Genomic DNA, 19,925 nt, shown 5'->3' with positions numbered 1-19,925 from the left:
TGCAACAATATAAATGGCATTGAGAGGTGTGTCCAGAGATGCTGAGGGCAGGAAGGCTAGCAGGAATCACCCCGTGGAGCATGAAGATAAAGGAGGCACTGAGAAAGACCGAGGGAATCCAGGCCTGTGGTAACATCATTTGAACTGCTGGATCAAACCTCCCCCTGCCAAACTTCTCAGTTGTGTGGGTCAATACATTTCCATTATGTTGTTTAAACCTAGTTGACTGGAGATTTCAGCTACTTCCAATGTAAATAATCCAAAACTGTGTACTGACCAACAGAGATACTCTTCAGCAGGGGCTGCGATCAGTCATTGCAAAAAAGGAGCTAGTGCTTTCAGCGTGTACAGTGGCTTTAGCTGCACTCGAGCTAAGGAGGAAGACAAGCAGTTCCCCAGACCCACTCAACAATCTCAGCCCTGGGCTAGGTTGGGTGTATTTCTCTCAGGGCCTGGAAAGCCGAGTCCAGGATCTGATGATTCTCCTCCATCTATGGCAGTGACCCCAGAAGAGAATGAAGGGCTCTGATCTGGGGTGCTCCTTCCAATGCCCACCCCAATAGATGCTCACAAAGAGGCCCTGTAGGGGTGCAGAAGGGCAGTCCCAGACTAGGAAATGGGTGCAGAAGCTTCTAACCAAAGGCTAGGCCCTGGTGCCTTTTACCCTGACTGCAGGTCCCCCACAGTACCCCCACCCAGAGCTGCCTTGAAGCCATCCCATGGTCTCTGCATCTTGATAGCCAGGACCCCCACCTGACATGGAGGCATTTGCGATGCAGGGATGAGGAAGGAGGAGATCATGGAGCGATAGTCTGGAGCATTCTTGAGCCACCCCCTCTCAGTCTGAGCCAAGTCCTGCAGCAGGTGGGAGGACAATGTCAGCTATGTGCGTCACTCCTGCCCCACTGGCTTAAGAGGAGGGCCATGGCGTGGCCCCAGCTCCAGCCTCAGCCCCAGCTGATGGTTCTCCCTCCCCACACAGCTCTTGCTAGCTGCCATTTCCAGCCAGCCAGCGGTTCTCCTCCCCAGGCCTGGACATCGCCAAGGTGAGCAGTTTCCTGTTTTCCTTCCACCTGCTCTATTCATCCCAAGGAGAAGCAGCCAGTTGCTGCAATCCAGAGGAGAGCCCTAGGAGCTGAGGTCTGAGAAGAATCTAGAGAATGGGGTGGGGCAAAAGGGTCCTGGGTCATTCAAGTGCAGGGCACCAGCTAGGAGCACCAGACCCTTACCTAGCTAGATCTCAAGCCAGAACCTCTCACCAAATGTGGGGACAGTCTGACAGGGAGGGGCCCACTGACCCCCGGCAGAGGCACACCACTCCCAGGGAGTCATGCATATCCACACTCCTCCCCCAAACTCCATGCCCCCAGCATCTCCAGTTTAGGGAAATGTCCAGTGGCCCCTTGTCCCCAGAGGGCTACAAGCCTGATGGCTGGTCAGCCCCACAGTTGCCAGCAGTCCTTGGGGCGACAAGGCACCTGAAGCAGAAGACCAGCCACAGAGCCTGGGGCTCTCCCAATCCTGTCCTGCCATGGACTCTGCCTACGAGATGGGCCATGTTCGCAAGCTGCAGGCGCGGCACACACGGATGCAGGAGAAGACTTTCACCAACTGGATTAACAACATCTTCCAGCACGGCGGGGTGAGTGCAGCTGGGCTTGCCCACAGCCCACCTCTCCCATCCCCCAGCTCTCAGGCCAGTGGACCCTGGCCGGGCAGCTGTGAGTTCATCTGGCTAAGACCACTTCTCTTTTCAACTCCGAAGTAAAACTGAATCCAGTGCTCCTTCCTTGAGGCAGCTACTCTGGGCTGCACCTCCCAGGTCCTGGCTTGGGGCAGCAGGTAAGGCTGGGCTGACTCTGTGCCTTCCCCATCCATTCCTAGGTGGGCATCAAGATCCAGAGCCTGTACACAGAGCTGGCCGACGGCACCCACCTACTGCGGCTGCTAGAGCTCATCTCTGGGGAGGCTCTGCCACCCCCCAGCAGGGGCCGCATGCGTGTGCACTTCCTAGAGAACAGCAGCCGAGCTCTAGCTTTCCTCAGGACCAAGGTGGGCACTGGTGGAGGGCTTCTGGACATGGGAGAAGGTGGGGTGGGAGTAGGGAGAGGCTCAACTGGTAGATCATCCTTCCTGGGCTGGCCACAGGGCAGAGCAGAGAATCTGCAGCCTGAATCTGGGAAGAGCAGCTGGGACAGCAGAAAGCAAAGCCCTTCCTTGAGCAGTTCTCCCAGGTTCGAGAGCACCCAACTGACTAGAGCAGGTACAGCCATCATCCGGCTGCTGGACTGAACTATGCCATTGACTCCCATGAGAGAATCACAGGATTCTGGGATGAGACATTCCATGTACTCCTAACCTCTTTTCATAAATGAGGAAATCATTTACCAAGCAAGACCCATGGTCACTGGCCGGCAGACCCAGATGTGGGGCTAGGGGAGGCAGGCTTAGGACAGGACCCAGGGAAAGAGCCCCAGACACTGAGCCAGCAGTGCAGGGAAAGGGTACAGGGTCTGCCGTGTGGGAGCTAGACCAGACAGCAGGGTGGGGCCTCCACAGCAGCCGGGAGCCAGAGTCACCTGAAAGGGAGGGGCGGCCCAAAGAAATAGTCACTTAAAGAAGGCAAGAGCCCCAGGCACACAGAGAGACCCTCACAGCCAGTGTCGGGGGCCGCACGTGGGTCACTGACACTGAGAACCAGAATTGGGAAGCCTGAGGGCTCCTGGCCTCAGGGGAGGCAGTGAGGTGGCTGTTCCTGGGGCCACAGTCACTGTTCTAGAACTGGCCTTGAGCAGCTCTCCCAGGCTCAAGAACTGAGCCTGAGTGTGTGTGCCTGCCATTTATGTCTCCGAATGGAGGCCCCAGTCAGCCCTCTGGGAGCCTGCATGCTAGAGAGAGGCCAGAGAGCTAAGAAACCAAAGATGGGACAGAAGCATTGTGGCCACGAGCACATGAAAGAGCAGCAAGCTGCCAGCCCCAGAAAGCCAGGCCCCATTGGTCTGAGGGATGGTGGCCTGTGAGCCAGCCACATCCCTTCGAGGAACTTGGGAAGTGTGAGCCCTGGGGCCCCTGCTAGAGGCTCTGCAGCTCCCCTCAAGCTTTGATACCCAGCATGTCACTGACATAGCCTATGAAGGTGAGGGCCTGTCTCCACTATACATACAAGGCAGCTGTGGTCAAATGTTGCCCCCAACACGTGGTTACTAAGTAACCAAATGTGGGATGCACTCATTTCTGGAGATCTTACAATGTGCTGGGTGCTTCATGCCGGGCTCTAGGGACCACAGTCAACAAAGTCCAGACCTGATGATAAAGGGCCCACTATTTCAGGGGAGACAGTTTATTTGAACCCAGATCAGCAGTGTGCTGGTAAATGTTTAACAGCCAGCTCTCAGGGAAGGCAAGGAGAGGGGATGGAATAAAAGCCCTGGTTTGTAGCATTTGCTGATTCCCATGGTGTTGATACCCAACCGTGGTGAATTTCAAGCTACCAGCATGACATCACTAAACACATCACTGTCTGGGAAGATCAGCCTCATGATCTGTTATGAGCAGCCTCCAACACCCCAATGACCAGACGCTCCAACTTCAAGCTGAGGCGAATACAGGGCTCAGGTGTGCCAGGAGGTGAGGGCAGAGGTGGGGCAGGTCCTTCAGAGACCAGGTGGACACAGCAAAGTGTACCATGGGGAGTACCTGGGGATGCAGCACCTCCTGCCATGCTGGTGGTTGGCTGAAGCCAGCTTCCAGCCAGGTCTTAGGGAGAGTCTCTCCCTTTCTTTCTCCATTCAGTGCATATTTACCCATTACCCACTATGTGCCAGACACTCTGCTAGGGACTTGGGAGACACCATAGAACAAAACCAAGATCCCCACCCAAGCAGGACCCATGGATCAAGCATGTGTGTTTGGGCCAGAGGAATAGTCCTCAGGTTTCTATTTTAAATAATGTGGCAGGGTAGACCCCACAGAGAAAGTGTCCTTTGAATAAAGACTTAAAGGAAGAGAGGGAAGTAACCTTGTGGCTATCTGGGGGAAAAAATACTTTCAGACAGCAGGCCTAGCAGGTACACAGGCCCCAAGGCCTGTGCTTGGAATATTGAGGAACTGCAAGAATCCCACGGGCCTTGGAGCCTGTGGTGCAGCAGAGCAGGATGGAGCCAGAGGGTGGAGGAGCCCAGGTCATGGGCAGCTTTGATGTCCACTCTCTTCCATTCTCCCCTCGATTCACTCCCAAGGTTTCAAGTTCTCAACTTCAGTGCTCATAAGAACCACCCAAGGCATTTGTCCAGATGGAAATTCTTGTGCCCTTGGGTAAAGCTTGAGAGTCTGAATTTTTAACAGAAGGTGGAACACTGATGAAGTGGGCCGTGATTCAGGCTTGAGCCTGGGACCCGAGACCCCCTCCCCGGGGGATTACGAGAGTCCCTGAGAGGTGGAGGCAGGCAGTTGTTGTCTATTGAGCTCGTCCATTGACTGTTATGACCCCTTATTTCCAGCCCCTGTAGCTGAACCCTGACCTTACACTTACCTGTAGCCCACATACAGGGAGTCACACTCTAGCGGTGCAGCCCAGTTCACCTGACTGTGGCTTTGCCCGGGTGGGCTTGAGGCCAAGTCCCCAAACACTTAAGTCTTCACTTGCCTGGCCTTGTGCCCTGCCTGCTTCTCCCTTTGGGACATCTTGGGGTGGGACAGATTCCAGGACCCTCCCATTCCCCAGCTGGCCCCCTGGACTTTTAGAACTCTGAGTCTTCTCTGGCATAAGGGCTTCATGGCTGAGCCCTGCCAACTGTGCCCACAGGTGCCGATACCCCTCATCGGGCCAGAGAACATCGTGGACGGAGACCAGACGCTCATCCTGGGCCTCATCTGGGTCATCATTCTGCGTTTCCAGATTTCCGATATCTCCCTGGACAGGGTATGTCTCAGCTCCCAGCCCCCAGTTACCAGCCCAGCCCAGTCTCACCTCAGACCCCTGGGGAAAGAGCAGTTCCACCCAACTGTTAGGATCCCCAGAGCAGATCCTCGGCATCCGTGCAATTAATATTCTCTCTTCAACCACGGGCAAAGAATTCAGACTGCCAGAGAGACTGCAGTAGGCTGAAGTGAGAACTAGGGTCATGGGTGGTTCATGTCTGCCAGCCTAGCCCTGCCGCTCAGGATGTCTGGGCCTGCCTGGTTGTGACAAAGCCTGCTCCAGGCCTTCAGCCCCCACCCCCTCACTGCAGCCCGCGTGTCCTTGCTACCCAAGCTCTGGGCCCAAAGGGCAGGAAAATGCAGCCTGCTCTGCTTCGACATTTTGAGATTTAAACAGCAATGTGAGGAGGGGTGGGAGAGGAAAAAAGGAGAGGGAAACTTTGGGGTGTGGGGGGCTAGGGAGGGAGCAGATGGAAGGAGACTACTGCTGAGGGAAGGGTGGGGACTTGCAATGGAAGGTGAGGGAAAGAAGGAGGCCGGAGGAAGGCGGAGGGAAGGAAGCACTGAGTGGAAGAGAGCGGGCAGGGCAGGTGGGCACGCGGGTGGAAGCCAGGGTGGCCGAGCCAAGGAAATTATCAGTAAGAGGAATATGCCGGGGTGGAGGGGACTGAAACCAGATACGGATGGCTGTTCTCCAGCCTGCAGTAGCATTGCCGGCTCTGCCCGTAGGCAGCCGTGTGGGGAGGTGGTGTGGTGGACAGGTGGGCTCACCGTGTCACAGGTGGGCTCTCATCACACGTTTCTGGGTCAGGTGAGCCGCTCCCGTCAGCTGGGGACCCTGGGCAGCTTCCTAATCTCACTGCATCTGTCTGCCATTCTCAGCATGTAAATCCTAAGAATGCCTATCTCTTAGGACTGTGAGGGATGAAGAGCCACGTTCACGGGCCCAGTACCTGACTGGCAGAAGGGACCGGGAGCCGGTCTAATGAAGCCCCAGGTTGGGGTTGGTTAGCACAATGCCCAGCCCATCGTAAAGGCTGGAGAAATGGGGGCTAGTGCTGTTAATGTTCCTACTTGCAATTTAAAGCCAGCTGCTCAGAGGAGACAGACAGCTTTCAGGCACCCCACCTCTTTGGAAGGATAATCTCCACAAAGGAAATCAGATGCTCTGAAGAGAGGGCAATCTGCACCCACTCCAGGCTGGGGGAGCAGGGTCAGGCCATTGCCCAGCCAGCCTCCCCCACGGCTCGCAGGCTCAGCTGCCTCCCCGCTGCCCCTGCATGGGGACATGCTGCCTTGTTCCTCCAGGAGGAGTTTGGGGCCGGCGCAGCCCTGCTGTCTGCCAAGGAAGCTCTGCTGGTCTGGTGCCAGCGGAAGACAGCCTGCTACGCGAACGTCAGCATCACTGACTTCTCCCGCAGCTGGAGTGATGGGCTCGGCTTCAATGCCCTCATTCATGCCCACAGGTGTGCCATGGGGAGAGGGGGCCCAGCACCTGACTGGGCCTGACCTGGCTTGAAGCAGACCTCAGCCTTCTGCCTGGGGGCCTCCACCCACTGAACCAATGCTCCCAGGCTTGGGTCCCCAGCATTCTCCCACGTCTCTCTGACCCCTGCAGCCTGGGCACAGAAGTAGGGTGGGCTGATGTCTGAGGCCCTGGTCTATGATCATCCCTCCCCCTTTCCTAGGAAATTCTGTGAAACTGGCCAGGTTTGCCTTTGACCTCTGCCTTTCTCCCATTTCTGTGCCCCTGATTCTCTTTTCCATCCTCGCCCTGGCAAGTGCCCACCCTTTTGGAGCTTCTCCCCTACCCATGAACCTGGCACCTGAGCAAAATCAACCCTCCCCTATCAGAGCCCTAGTCTTTCAGATAACCAGCAGGTGGAAACTATTGTGCCCTAAGGAGTGAGTGGCCAGTAGAGGCTTATTTGCCTTTTTAACAAGTCCACTTAAACCTCAGTAAATCACTCCAGTGAAGAGCCCTGCCTGCTCTCTGTCCAGGCCAGACCTGCTTGACTACAGCTCCCTGAGTCCTGATCGCCCGCTGCACAACCTTGACCTTGCTTTCTGCATGGCTGAGCAGGAGCTGGGCATTGCTCAGCTGCTGGACCCCGAGGATGTGGCAGCTCCACAGTCTGATGAGCGCTCCATCATGACCTATGTCTCCCTCTACTATCACCACTTCTCCCGCCTGCACCAGGGGCGGACTATCCAGAGGAGACTTGTTAAGGTTGGTGACAAAGGGAAGGCGTCATCAGGGAAAGGTAGGGGTGAGCGTGGAATCCAGAGTCAGACACACCTGGGTTTGAAGCCTGCCTCTGCCACTTGCTAGCTGTGTGGCCTTGGCCACATCACCAAACTTTACTGTGTCCCATCTGCAAAGTGAATAGGACAGTGCCTGGGCAATGGAAGACTGCTGTGAGTGTTAAGGGAGCATAAGCAAAGTGCCCAGCACGGTGCCCAGAACACAGAAAAAGCCAGGCGAGTGACATCCCCTCCTCCCCACTCCCTGATCTTGGGCTGTTAAGCTCCTAATGGGATTTAAAGGCTCAGAGAGCTGGACTCTGCCAGGACAAGCACAGAAGCAGCTCTGTTTTGGGGGGTCTCTTACTTTCTGGGCACGATGGCAGAGGCTGAGGCCAGGGAGGATTGTTCTCAAGGTTGGTGTCTCAGTCAGACATTGGTAGATGATCCAGGCCAAGGGCTCAAGCTGCTTTAGGGGTATGGGGGCATCAGGGAAGGGGAAGAAGTCTCAGAAAAAGAATAGCACCCCAGAGGTAAGGATGAATGGGGTAAAATAAGATTGAGGAAGGCAGGATGGGAGCCCCATACTCCCACATCTGAGTGTGCAAGGCTGGGGACCCACTTCTCTGGCGATTGGGAGGACCCCCACTTTAGTGCATCTCAGCTGAGGGAAGGAGGCGCTGCCCAGCTGGGCAACCCTGGCTGGCACTCAGCATCCAGAAAGTGAGTGCCTCCATCCCAGGGCCTGATCACCTCCCTTGTCCTCCACCAGATCCTGCTCCAGCTCCAGGAGACAGAGGGGCTGCAGACCCAGTATGAACAGCTGGTGGCCGACCTGCTCTGCTGGATTGCAGAGAAGCAGGTGCAGCTGGAGGCAAGGGAGTTCCCAGACTCCCTGCCAGCCATGTGCCAGCTACTGGTGGCCTTTGCCTCCTTCCGCACCCAGGAGAAACCACTGCGGCTGCAGCAGCGATGGGCCACGGAGGCCCTGCTCTTCCGGCTGCAGACAGCACTCCGAGCCCAGAACCGCAGGCCCTTCCTCCCTCATGAGGGCCTGGGCCCTGCGGAGCTGTCTCAGCGCTGGGCAGGCCTGGAGCAGGCAGAGGCCTTGAGGAGCCGGGCCCTGCAGCAGAGGCTCCTGCAGCTAGAGCGGTTGGAAAGCCTGGCCCGGCGCTTCCAACGCAAGGTGGCCCTCCGGGAGAACTTTCTGACAGATGCAGAGCGAGTGCTGGACCAGGCCACAGCTCCACAGGCCAGCCCAGCCTCAGTGGAGGCAGCCACTCGGAGGCTGGGCATGCTAGAGGCCAGTATCCTGCCCCAGGAGGGGCGCTTCCAGGCCCTGGCAGAGATGGCAGCTGTCCTTCAGCAGGGGCAGTACCATGGTCAGGCCGAAGTGGCCTGCAGGTGAGCTCCTGGCACATGGCTATCCTCAGAATAGGCTAAGGCCTCCTACCATACCCCATCTTTCCAAAGGCCCATTTCTGGTCACAGAGGAGAGGGGCGAATTAAGGATTCAGGGCTCCCTTTAAAAAGATCTAGCTACCACAGATGCCTGAAATTCCACCATCCATAATTTAATCCTTTTGGTAAAGCACTGTCCTTTCTAGATAGCCCCTTATTGATTCATTCATTAAACAAGCATATATTGAGTAATTACTGTGTCCCAGGCACTGTTTTAGGTGCTGGAGATTTAGCTGTGAAGAGGACAAACAAAATCCTTCCTCTCATGGTGTTAACACACGACTAAGGAAAACGGATAAATAAGAAAAATGTGAGAGAGCAATTAAAAAACAGTAATAAAGTATATTGAGCTGGTATGTAGATATACAGGGATATATAGGATAAGGGGTAGGGTATACAAGTGACAGGGTTGAAGGAGAAGGTTAGATGGGGTGGTCAGGAGGTTCACTTTTGAGCAAAGACCAGAAACAAATGAGGGGGCCAGCCATACAGAAATGGGGATGGACTGTACCAGGCCGAGGGAACAGTTAGCCAGAGGGTCCAAGTCCCAGCCACACAGCAGTGGTCCCAAGAGGGAACGCATGACTGGCATGTTGAAAAATAGCACACAGGCCAGTGTTGGCTAAAGTAAACAAGTAGTTGTCGAGGTCAGGAAGGTACAGGTCAATGGGTGGAGGCAGAGATCAAGTTGGGTTCTGTAGGGCACAGGAAAAGCTTGGTGTTTACTCAGAAAGATAAGAAATCATGGGTGGGCTTGAGCAGAGGAGTGACACAATCTAACTTTAGTTTTATAGTGATCCATACGGATGCCATGTCAGAAACAGACTGCAGGGGCAAAGGCAGAAGCAGATGGACCAGTTATGAAGCTATTGCAATGATCTAGGCCAGAGAAGCAGTGGCAGGGATGATAAATGGTGGGATTCTGGATATAGTTTAGATCCAAGAGGATTTGCAGCCAGATCAGATGTGGGGTGTAAGAAAGATATCAAGGTTTTAGCCCAGGCACCTAGAAGGATGTAATTACTATCACCTAATGTGAGGACTGGATAGCCGGCTTAGGGGGATATGAAGGCCTGAACCCTCCAGGCCCTCCTCGTGGCTTCTCTGCCTGGATTTGGAAGCCAGGGACACACTGCCCCAACCACCCCAGGCTAGGATGTTTCAAGCCCCCAGCTCCAGAGCTTGGGCTCCTCCAGGACAGCCAAGCCCCCACCAACTGTGGCCCTGAGGGGCCCTCCCCACCCAGACCAGTGGAGACCACCCTTATTCTCATGTCCTCCAGGCAGCTGGAGATCACTCGGCGCTGGGAGCAGGTCCTTCAACATCTCCAAGGGCAGAGGAAGCAGCTGGCGGGCATGCAGGCTGTACTGAGCCTACTGCAGAAAGCAGAGTCTGCTGCCAGCCAGCTCAAGGAGCTGCAGGTGGGCCCCGGATTGCAGACCCCTGGGAACACGGCAGGGTTCACCAGCACGCTGGAACTGTGGTGACCACTCGTCCACTCCTGGCCAGGTGCTGGCCAGCTCCATGGCATGTGGGCAGCAGCTGGCAGAGGTAGTGGAGCTGCTACAGAGGCATGACCTGCTGGAGGCCCAGGTCTCAGCCCTCGAGGCCCATGTGAGCCATCTTGCCCACCAGACCACAGAGCTGCACTCCTCCCTGGGCACTAGTGTGGAGGTGCTGCAGGCCAAGGCCCAGGTGCTGGCCCAGCTCCACCAGAACCTGGTGTCTCTTGTCAGGGCCCGGTAAGAGCTCACCTCAACTCTTCTACCTTTTCCAGAACTTTTCTATAACCTGAATTATCTCCCGTCCAGATTTAAATACCACTGGCCTGGCAACTTCCTATACACTGACCCTTACCCCCACGGCCTCTGTCTTTCCTGTTGAGTCAGTCATCCAGGGTAAAGAAAACTCCTAACTAAGGGGAATGGATGTGCCTGGTGGGGAGCCCTTTCCCCAAACCTTTCCATGGCCTCTGCCATCCCTTAGGCGGGCCTTGCTGGAGCAGACCCTGCAACAGGCAGAGTTTCTGCACAACTGTGAGGAGGAGGAAGCCTGGTTGAGGGAGTGCACGCAGCTGGTAGAGGATACAGCCCTGGGCAGGGATCTCAACCAGATCGCAGTGGCCCTGCAAAAACAGAAGGTGCCAGCTACCCTATGCCCTGGTGGGCCCCACTTCCCTGCCGCCCTTCCCTTCCCCTCACCAAGCTGCCTGCTCTGCACTCCACCAGACCCTGGAAGCAGAGCTCCGCAGACACCAGGTCAAGTGCGCGGATCTCCTGCAGAGGGGACGCGACCTGCGCGCCCGCGGACTCCCGATGCAGTGGGATCCCCGGGAGCGGGCAGAGGCGGTGCAGGGCTTGTGGCAGTGGCTCCGGGGCCTGGCAGCCGGGTGGGGTGCGCGGCTGCAGGCGGCCCTGCTCATTCAGCAGGTAGAGCGGCAGCCGGCGGTGGGTGGCCAGGTGGGGTGTGCAGGGTCAGTCGCACTCAGCTGCCTCCTTCCCGCAGTACTTCACTGACGCGGCAGACGCGGCCGCGTGGCTACTAGAGCAGCAGTCAGCGCTGGAGAGCACGTCCTGTGGGCAGGATCAGGCGGCCGCCGAGGCCCTGCTGCAGCGCCACCCGAGGCTGGAGCGCACCGTGCGCACCTTTGGGGCCGAGCTGCGGCAACTGGATGAGCAGGCGCAGGCGGCCGCAGCCCGGGCATCGCTTGCAGTAAGCGCAGGGACGCGGCAGGGACCCAGACCTACAGCTCCGACTGTGCGCATGCTCTCCGCGTGCGCCCATCTCCCACCGCCACGCAAAGGGCGGAAATGCGAGGGCTTTGGTGGCCCTGTCCTGGAACTGTGGTCTTCCCTGCACACCCCTCCTCAGCAGCAGCTCACCTGCTACACCAGCCCAGAGTTTATAAAATCCAACCTGCCCTAAGTATGACTTTGCTCACTTTGCCCACCAGTTCCCAGGCATTGTTCAGGCTCCTTCAGGAATGTCCCCATTACTTTCACCGCCCCAGGTACTACTACCTCTGGCCCCACCCTGCCAAGCCTTCTGATGCTTGGGGGAGCCCCCTCTGGACACACTGCCCCCTGTCCTGTTCACACAGGTGGTGTCTGCTCTGGGCTCTCCGAGGGAAGACCCAAGGAACCTGGGGGCCTGCTGTGAGGTTTCTGGCCACTCGGGCCCCCTGGGCACCCAGAAGATGACCTTCCCTGCTGAGCTTGGCCCTGACTTTGACCCGAACACCATACTCCAGACACAGGACCGTTTGACCCAGGACTATGAGGGTCTGCAGGTCCTGCTAGAGGTAATGTTCCATGTTTTGGAAATGTTAACGGAGCACACACTCTGTGCTAGACCCTGAGCTGTGAGCCCAGGGACAGAGTAGTGACTGGACGTGCTCACTGCCCTGAGGACTTATGTCATGGCAGAGAAGATGTGAAATAAGTCACTAGATAGATGCCAGTGTGATTGGAGCAGGTGAGAGGAGAGCCTGCATCAGGCTGGGGAGGCTGGGGAACCAGGAAAGGCATCTCTGAGGGAAGGCCATTTAGGCTGAGACCTGAACAAAGAGAAGCTGAGAGGAGGTGAAACCAGGGGAGGGAGGGAAGATACTGAGGAGACCATGTTCATGGCAAGACCTACGCAAAGGCAGGGAGGAGGCCTGATGCAGGAGTGCCTGGAGCCTGGAAGTAGGTCAGAGTGGCAGGTGGCTGGAAGAGAGCCTGGAGGGGAGGCGGGGGAGCCAGCAGAGCCAGGTCCCTCGGGAGAAGAGTGGCTGGTCCCTAAGAACCAACTGCCAGAGGAGGACAAGATCGAAAGAGCACCATCTTCCCGGGCCCTGAACCTGACACTGAGCTCTGCCAGCATCCTCCTCTGGACCTCAGGCAGAGGGCCCAGGGCCCAGTAGTGGGGCCGGCACCCTCTCGGGCCTTGGCCCTGGGCTCTGCTGGTGTGTGTGTTGGGGGGGAGGGGTGGATCACGGGGACCTGGTCTGAGCACCCTGTTGGGGACACTGGCCCTCTCACCCCAGCCTCTGGGTTGACATCTCCACAGCACCGCAGAGCCAGGCTGGAGGAGGCAGTGGCCCTGTTTGGCTTGTATGGCTTGTGTAGGGAGCTCCAGTCCTGGCTGGAAAACCAGACCAGCCTGTTCCAAATGCTGCAGCCCCAGGCTGACAACTTGGAAGCTACCCAGCTCAAATATGAGGTACGGCCCCCTTCAGCCAAGGCAAGGCTCTTACTACCGGCCCTGCTGCCCCTCCTTACTACTGTCCTTCTCCCCCTCACCTTGCAGCTGCCTCACCATCATTCACTGCTGTGCCTGTTTTCTGTGTTAACCATTGTCCTGAGAGCAGGGGGCAACAGAGCTGGCCTTGAATTTTTTTATCAAGATATAATTGACATGCAACATTTTATTAGTTTCAGGTATACACCATAATGACTCAATGCTTGTATGTATTGAAATCACTACAATAAGTCTACTAGCATCAATCATATAAATTTTTTCTCTTGTGATCAAAAGTTTTAATATTTATTCTTTTAGTAACTTTCAAATATGCAGTACAGTATTATTAACTATAGTCACCATGATGCGAATTATATGCCCTTGACATTTATTTTATAACCAGAAGTCTGTATCTTTTGGCTCTCTTCATCCATTTTTCCCACCCCCTACCCTCCACCTCTGCAAACCACCCATCTGTTCCCTATAACTACCAGCTTGGGTTTTTCTTTTTTATCCCACACATAAGTGAGATCATACGGCGTTTGTCTTTCTTGGTCTTATTTCACTTCCCATAATGCCTTCAAGGTCCATCCATATCTTACCAAATGGCAAGATTTCATTCTTTTTTATGGCTGAATAATATTCTGAGGTGTGTGTGTGCGCACACACACACACACACACACACACACACACACACACCATATTTTCTTTGTCCATTCATCCATCGATGGACTCATATTGTTCCATGTCTTGGCTATTATAAATAATGTTGCAATGAACATGGGAGTGTATTTATCTTTTCCAGTTAGTGCACTCATTTTCTTTGGGTTAATACCCAATAGTGGAATAGCTGGATCATATGGTATTTCTATTTTTGATTTTATGATGAACCTCCATACTGTTTCCCACAGTGGCTGCACCAGTTTACATTCCCACCTACAGAACACAAGGGTTTCTCCACATGCTCACAACACTTGTTATTTCTTGTCTTTTTGACATTAGCCACTCTAACAGGTGTGAAATGATATCTCATTGTGTTTTTGATTTGCATTTCCCTGATAATGAGTGATGTGGAGCATCTTTTCATGTACCTGTTGGCCATCTGTATGTCTTCTTTGGAAAAATGTCTATTCAATTCCTCCACCTATTTTTTTAATCAGATGTTTGCTTTTGAGTTGTATGAGTTATTTATATGTCCTGGACATTAATTCCTATCAGATATGATATATATATATATATTTTTTTCTCCCATTCTATAGGTTGCCTTTTCATTTTGTGGATGGTTTCTTTTGCTGTGCAGAAGCTTTTCAGGTTGATGTAGCACAACTTGTTTGTTTTTGCTTTTCCTGCCTTTGTTTTTGGTGTCCAATCCAAAAAATTTCCACCAAGACCAATGTCAAGGAGCGTACCATTTATTTTCCTCTGGTTTTATGATTTCAGATCTTACATTCAAGTCTTTAATCCATTTTGAGTTAATGCTTGTGTATGGTGTCAGATTGTGGCCCAGTTTCATTTTTTTGCACGTGACTGTCCAGTTTTCCGAGCACCATTTCTTGAAGAGACTGTCTTTCTCCCATTGCATATTCTTGTCATTGTCATGTATTAATCGACCATATATGTGGGTTTATTTCTGGCTCTCTATTCTGTTTCATTGATATATGTGCCTGTTTTATGCCAATACCATACTGTTTTGATTACTACAGCTTTGTGATACAGTTTGAAATCAGGGAGAATGGTACCTCCAGCTTCATTCTTCTTTCTCAAGATTGCTTTGGCCATTTAGGGTCTTTTATGGTTTCATACAGATTTTAGGGTAGTTTTATTTCTGTGTAAAATGCCATAGGAATTTTGATAGGGATTGCACTAAATCTGTAGGTTGCTTTGGGTAATAATGGACATTTTAACAAGATTAATTCTTCCAATCCATGAACACAGAATATTTTTCCATTTATTTGTGTCTTTAATTTCTTTCAGCAATAAATATCTTATAGTTTTCAATGTCCAGGTCTTTCACCTCCTTGGTTACCCTTATTCTTGGGTATTTGATTCTTTTTAATGCAGTTGTAAATGGAAATGCTTTCTTATTTTCTCTTTCTGATAGCTTGTTGTGAGTGTATAGAAATGCAACTGATTTCTGTATAATGATTTTGTGTCCTGCCACTTTACTGAATTCATTTCTTAGTCATAACAGTATTTTGGCAGAGTCTTTAGGGTTTTCTATGTATGTGTCATCTGCAAACAGTGACAGTTTTACTTCTTCCTTTCCAATTTGGATGCCTGGCCTTGAATTTTTAAAGGGCCCTCCCAGCCCTTTAAGGGCACAAATCCCTGTCCTCCAGAGGGGTGCATCTTGAACATCTCTGTAGCAGAGTGTGTCATTTGTAGTCTTGAGAGGAGTGTGGGAAGAGAAAAAAGCCTCCTCAAAAGCCTGGGTTCTCCTTTCCCCCAGAACTTTCTTACTGCTCTGACTGTGGGAAGTGGCCTCTGGGCTGAGGTCAGCAGCTCTGCTGAGCAGCTGAAGCAGAGATGTCCTGGAGACACCCCTCAAATCCAGCAGCAGCTAGAGGAACTGAGCTGCAGGTGAGAATGAGCAGGGAGTGCAGGGTATTGGGAGCAGGTTGGATTCAGTGACCAGGCCTGAGTGCCTGCCTGCCCACCTGCTGAGGAAAGATGTGTCAGGCACAGGTTGGAGAGGGTGTGGGGCTGGCCAGCCTGGCAGCTCCTATCACGTGAGCTGTTGGCCTCAGCCCCAGGATGACCAGGGAGGTGTCCCTGTGATGGAGACATCCCTACTCCCTCTGCCCAGGTGGGGGAAGCTGGAGGCCCTGAAGAAAGAGAAGGAAATGCAGCTGGCACACACCACAGATGTGTGCAGTTTTCTGCAGGAGTGTGGAGCCACGCAGGTCCAGCTGCAAGGCATGATACTCCAGCTAGAAGCCCTGGAGCCGGGGCGCTTGGAAGGCAGCCATCGTACCCTGCAACTGGCCCCGCAGAAGATGCTCATGCTGGAGAGGAGCATCCACCACCTGCAAAGCCTGGCCATAAAGTATGGCCTGGGTTTGGCACAGTGCTGGTGCCCTGGGAGGCAGGGAAGGCCCGAGCAGGGTTAGAGGAAGGGGACAGAAGTTGGGGTAGGGGAAGATGGATAGGATGTGCTGTCTGAAGGGTGGGAGACAGTGTGAAAAAACGCTTGTGGCAGAAGGGAGGGCCTCACGTGCTTGCAGCCCCTAGGTGGAGGGCAAGGTTGGTGCTCAGAGTTGCCACCACTTTCCCTGGGGAACTCAGGCCTGGGCACTAGGCCCAGGGCAGGCACTGACTGGGCAGTGGCTTTGTCTCCCAGAGTTGAGGAGTTGGGCCCTGCGGAGAGCCAGTCCCTGCAAAGACAAGTGGGGACACTGCAGGGGCTGCTGGACCAAGTGCAGCAGCAAGTGACCCAACAGACCCAAGTACAGGCCCAAGCACAGGCCCGGCAGAGCTTCCTGCAGGAGAGCCGGCGACTGCTGCTGTGGGTGGAGGGTGTCCGGGCTCAGCTGCACAATGACAAGGACGTGGTGGACCTGGCCTCGGCCCAGAGGCTGCTGATGGAGCACCAGCACCTGCTGGAGGAGATTCACCTGCAGCAGGAGAGGTCAGGACAGGAGGGCGGACAAGTCATGCTCTGGGCTGGCCAAGGTCTTGAGGGATGGGCCACCAGAAAGGGAGAGGCAGGCAGCAATGCGTCACCCTGGGGAGTGGCCCAGGCTGGTGGCTGGCATGGTGCCCAAGGCAGGTTTTCAAGGAGGGTGATGTAACTGAGAACTGGCCAGGCATCCTGCACACTTCAGGGAGGGACCCAGGGCAGAGTCTGAACTTCCTGGAAGGTTCTGTCAAGTGCAGGCCTGGCCATACCCCATGCAGGTGACCCTGATGGAATGCTTTCAGTCAAGGCAGTCTAGCTGCCTGGCCATTCCAGGTACTGCAGACCCCACTGGCCCCTAGAGTCAAATGGCTCAGGATCCCTGCATGGGACTAAGACACCCACCTCCTCAGTACAGCAGTGTCTCTTCTCCTGCAGGGAGGATGATACAGGTCTGTCAGGTAGGCAGGATTACCCCACATGAGGGGGCCTGACAACTGGCCAAGCAGGCACTAATCCACCCCCCACCCACCCCCATCCTGTGTTCACAAGACCCTTCTATCTGTTCAGAGCTGCATCATCTCAGGATATGCAGCCTTTTCTAATTGTTACCCATTTCCCAGCTGTGTGCCCTGTGGGCTGACCTGGCTGAAGGGCTCCTTTCCTAGTCACTCAAGGTCCCATATGGGCCTGCAGTGGCTCTGCAAACTGGCACAGATACAGTTTGAGTGAATCCTCTGCACAGGGCCACCCCAGCCCATCTAACTGCCTGAGCATCAGCCAGCAGGATGGCCAACTGGTGTGACATGGCAGGGAGCAGGGGAACGACTGTGTCCTGAGTACTGGCGCTGGGCCTGTTACATCCAGTGTCTCACCAGTGGGCCAGGGCACAGCTGTCCCACAGGATGACTGAACCAGTGGGGCTGAGCAGCCTCAGTCCCCCTACGGATCACCCTTATGGCCAAGTCGGGGGGAGGAGCGGGTGGGCTTTGACCCTCTGCCTCTCGTCCTGGACAGGCTGCAGCAGCTGGAGGCTCAGGGCCAGCCCATTGTGGCCATGGACTCCCCGGACTCCCAGGAGGTGGCCCATGCTCTGAAGCTCCTGGGCCAGGAAGGCCGGGGGCTGCAGGCTGCCTGGGAGCAGAGACAGCAGTGGCTGCAGGAGGGGCTGGAGCTGCAGAGGTTCGGCCAAGAAGTGGACAGTTTCACTGCCACCTGTGCCAACCACGAGGCCTTCCTAGGGCTGGACAGCCTTGGGGTATGAAGCCAGGGGAGCACAGCTGGGGTGCCACTTCCCCTCACTGCAGGGAGCTTAGAAGGGTGCACGGGGAGAGATGGTGTTTACCCACATCCTCCCAGGCCTGACCCCAGGACCCTGCACCCCCAGGAGGACGTGGGGGAGGCCCGGGGCCTGCTGCAGCGGCATCAAGAGTTTGGGAGGCTCCTGGGCACCCTCAGTGCTCGGGCAGAGGCGCTGCAGGCACAGGGCGAGAAGCTGTCCCAGAAACAACACCCTGCTGCACACAAGTGAGCCTGGGCCTGTCTGGGCGGCCCCCCTGCCCTTCCTTTCCCAGCCTGCACAGGCTGTTGCCCTGAGGCCAGGAGAGTGGGGTGGGGGTGGGGGTGCACCCTGGGCTGCAGTGGGTCTGGCCTTTGGGGTGGGCCTCTGGCAGGGGGGAGCCCTCCCACACCCAACCCCATTCCAGCCTGCCCTCCAGGGTCAGAGAGCAGCTGCAGAGCGCCCAGGCTCAGTGGGCCGGGGTCCGGGAGAGGAGTGCGCAGAGGACAAGGCGGCTGCAGGCTGCCCTGCGGCTCCAGGTGAGGGGCCGGCCTGGGGCAGGAGGCCCCCAGGAGCAGTGCCTGGGTCCCCCACTGCTCTGCCAGCTGTGTGCTGTGTGGGGCCCTGTCCGGTTTCCAGCGCAGTTGCCCACACCTGCTGTCACCCTCACAGCACCTCTTGTGAGACAGGCATTATGACTTGATTTTTCCAACTGAGGCCACACCACGCAGGGCAGGGCTGGGCCCAAGTCCTGAAGAAGCCCCTCTTCCTCCCTCCTCCCACCACTCCCTTTCCCCCTCACTTCTGGCCACACTCTAGGCTCTCGCATGGGCCATGGGCACCAGTTGCAGACCTTAGCTCTGGCAGATATATTTGTTCAGCCCCTCAGAGGGGCTCAGAGCTGGGCCAGTCCACAAGCTCCAGGAGCTTTGGCCTGTCTGGAGAGAGATGGCCACACAGGATGTGACGTGGGCTGCAGTGGCAGGAACTGACCAGGCGCTCCTCCTCTCTGGGCACAGGGCATCGTGGCACCCAGGCCCTGACCCCCAGGCTTCCTCCTGCTGTGATCATGGCTTCCTTGTCCCCACCTGGGAGCAGCAACCCCAGGCCCCTCCTCTCTTACACACTAGGTTTGACTCTGGGTCCTGTTCTGTGCAGGAGTGGAAGCAGGACGTGGCGGAGCTGATGCAGTGGATGGAGGAGAAGGGGCTGAAGGCAGCAGATCAGCGCTGCTGGGAGCCTGGCAGCACCCTGCAGAAACTCAAGCGGCACAAAGCAGCTGAGCGCGAGCTGCTCACTGCCCGTGGGCACATGGAGGACCTGCAGCAGGTGTGGGCACTGGTCAGAGAGTGCAAGGCCTACTCATCTTTAAGTTCCCAGCCCAACAGCATGGCATGTGTTCATGGGACACACTCACTGAAGGAAGAAGCAACCCCAGTTACACGGAGTTAGGGTCCCCAGATTCCTCCTTTACTCAGCTGGGCATCCCCTTGTTCTGGCACCCAAACCAGCCCAGAAAGCTTGCATCGTCCCTTCCTCCCCACCGCCCCCTCCCCAGAGCAGCTCCAGAGCCTGCCAAGCCGCCTAACTTCCCCACTGGCAGTCTGATGCCTGCTTGCCCTGTTCCACTTGTGGGCATGAGAGGAAAGCCCTACTGCCTCTGCCCATGTGAAATGCTTGCAACCTGTGGAATGCAGCTTGTAGCCAGCCACCCCCCACCTCTGCCACCTGGGCCCAGCCTGTTTGGCCACTCACGGTACCAGCAACACAACAGAACTCCCTGGCCTTTGTGTCCACCCCAGGCTGGGAGGGAGCTGTTGGGCAGCAGGCTGCATGCCCAGGAGGACGTGCAGGTCAGGCTTCGGGGCCTGAGGAACAGGTGGGAAGAGTTGAACCACAGGATGGCAGAGCGCGGAGACCAGCTCCAGGAGGCTAGGCGGCAGGACCAGCTCCGGGGGCTGCTGCAGGTGAGCCAGAGAGGGCACTGGAGGGAAATTGAACATGGGCTGGGATGGGAACAGGTAGATGAGAAGGGGAGGAGTCTGGGGGTTCTGCTGACACTGGAGCAGTGCTAGGAGGTCCTGCAACCCTTGGAGGCCCCTGGCCTGTGGCAAGTTGAGCCTGGCTTTACCTATCAGGGGCCAATACAGAGTGTGTGATCAGCACAACTTGAGTCCCCCAGGG

General features: G+C 55.6%; 1 protein-coding gene across 1 annotated transcript in view; it reads left to right on the top strand.

The window, feature by feature from the left end:
* The first annotated feature begins 1,262 nt into the window (after positions 1-1,262).
* Positions 1,263-19,925, top strand: part of SPTBN5 (spectrin beta, non-erythrocytic 5) — a 42,540-nt gene continuing 23,877 nt past the window's right edge. The window contains 22 exon segments of the mRNA XM_057489050.1: positions 1,263-1,526; positions 1,528-1,642; positions 1,885-2,052; positions 4,805-4,921; positions 6,229-6,386; positions 6,922-7,150; positions 7,937-8,568; positions 9,908-10,046; positions 10,135-10,367; positions 10,612-10,765; positions 10,854-11,054; positions 11,131-11,337; positions 11,726-11,926; positions 12,676-12,828; positions 15,296-15,426; positions 15,653-15,892; positions 16,187-16,474; positions 17,480-17,720; positions 17,850-17,989; positions 18,181-18,280; positions 18,900-19,070; positions 19,544-19,708. Coding sequence (XP_057345033.1) covers positions 1,429-1,526; positions 1,528-1,642; positions 1,885-2,052; positions 4,805-4,921; positions 6,229-6,386; positions 6,922-7,150; positions 7,937-8,568; positions 9,908-10,046; positions 10,135-10,367; positions 10,612-10,765; positions 10,854-11,054; positions 11,131-11,337; positions 11,726-11,926; positions 12,676-12,828; positions 15,296-15,426; positions 15,653-15,892; positions 16,187-16,474; positions 17,480-17,720; positions 17,850-17,989; positions 18,181-18,280; positions 18,900-19,070; positions 19,544-19,708 — 4,281 coding nt within the window. The 5' untranslated portion in view covers positions 1,263-1,428.

This window comes from Manis pentadactyla, chromosome 11, assembly GCF_030020395.1.
Source record: "Manis pentadactyla isolate mManPen7 chromosome 11, mManPen7.hap1, whole genome shotgun sequence".
Taxonomy (NCBI): Eukaryota; Metazoa; Chordata; class Mammalia; order Pholidota; family Manidae; genus Manis; species Manis pentadactyla.
The sequence above is the reverse complement of the archived record's forward strand: the minus strand, read 5'-3'. Positions and strand labels throughout refer to the sequence as shown.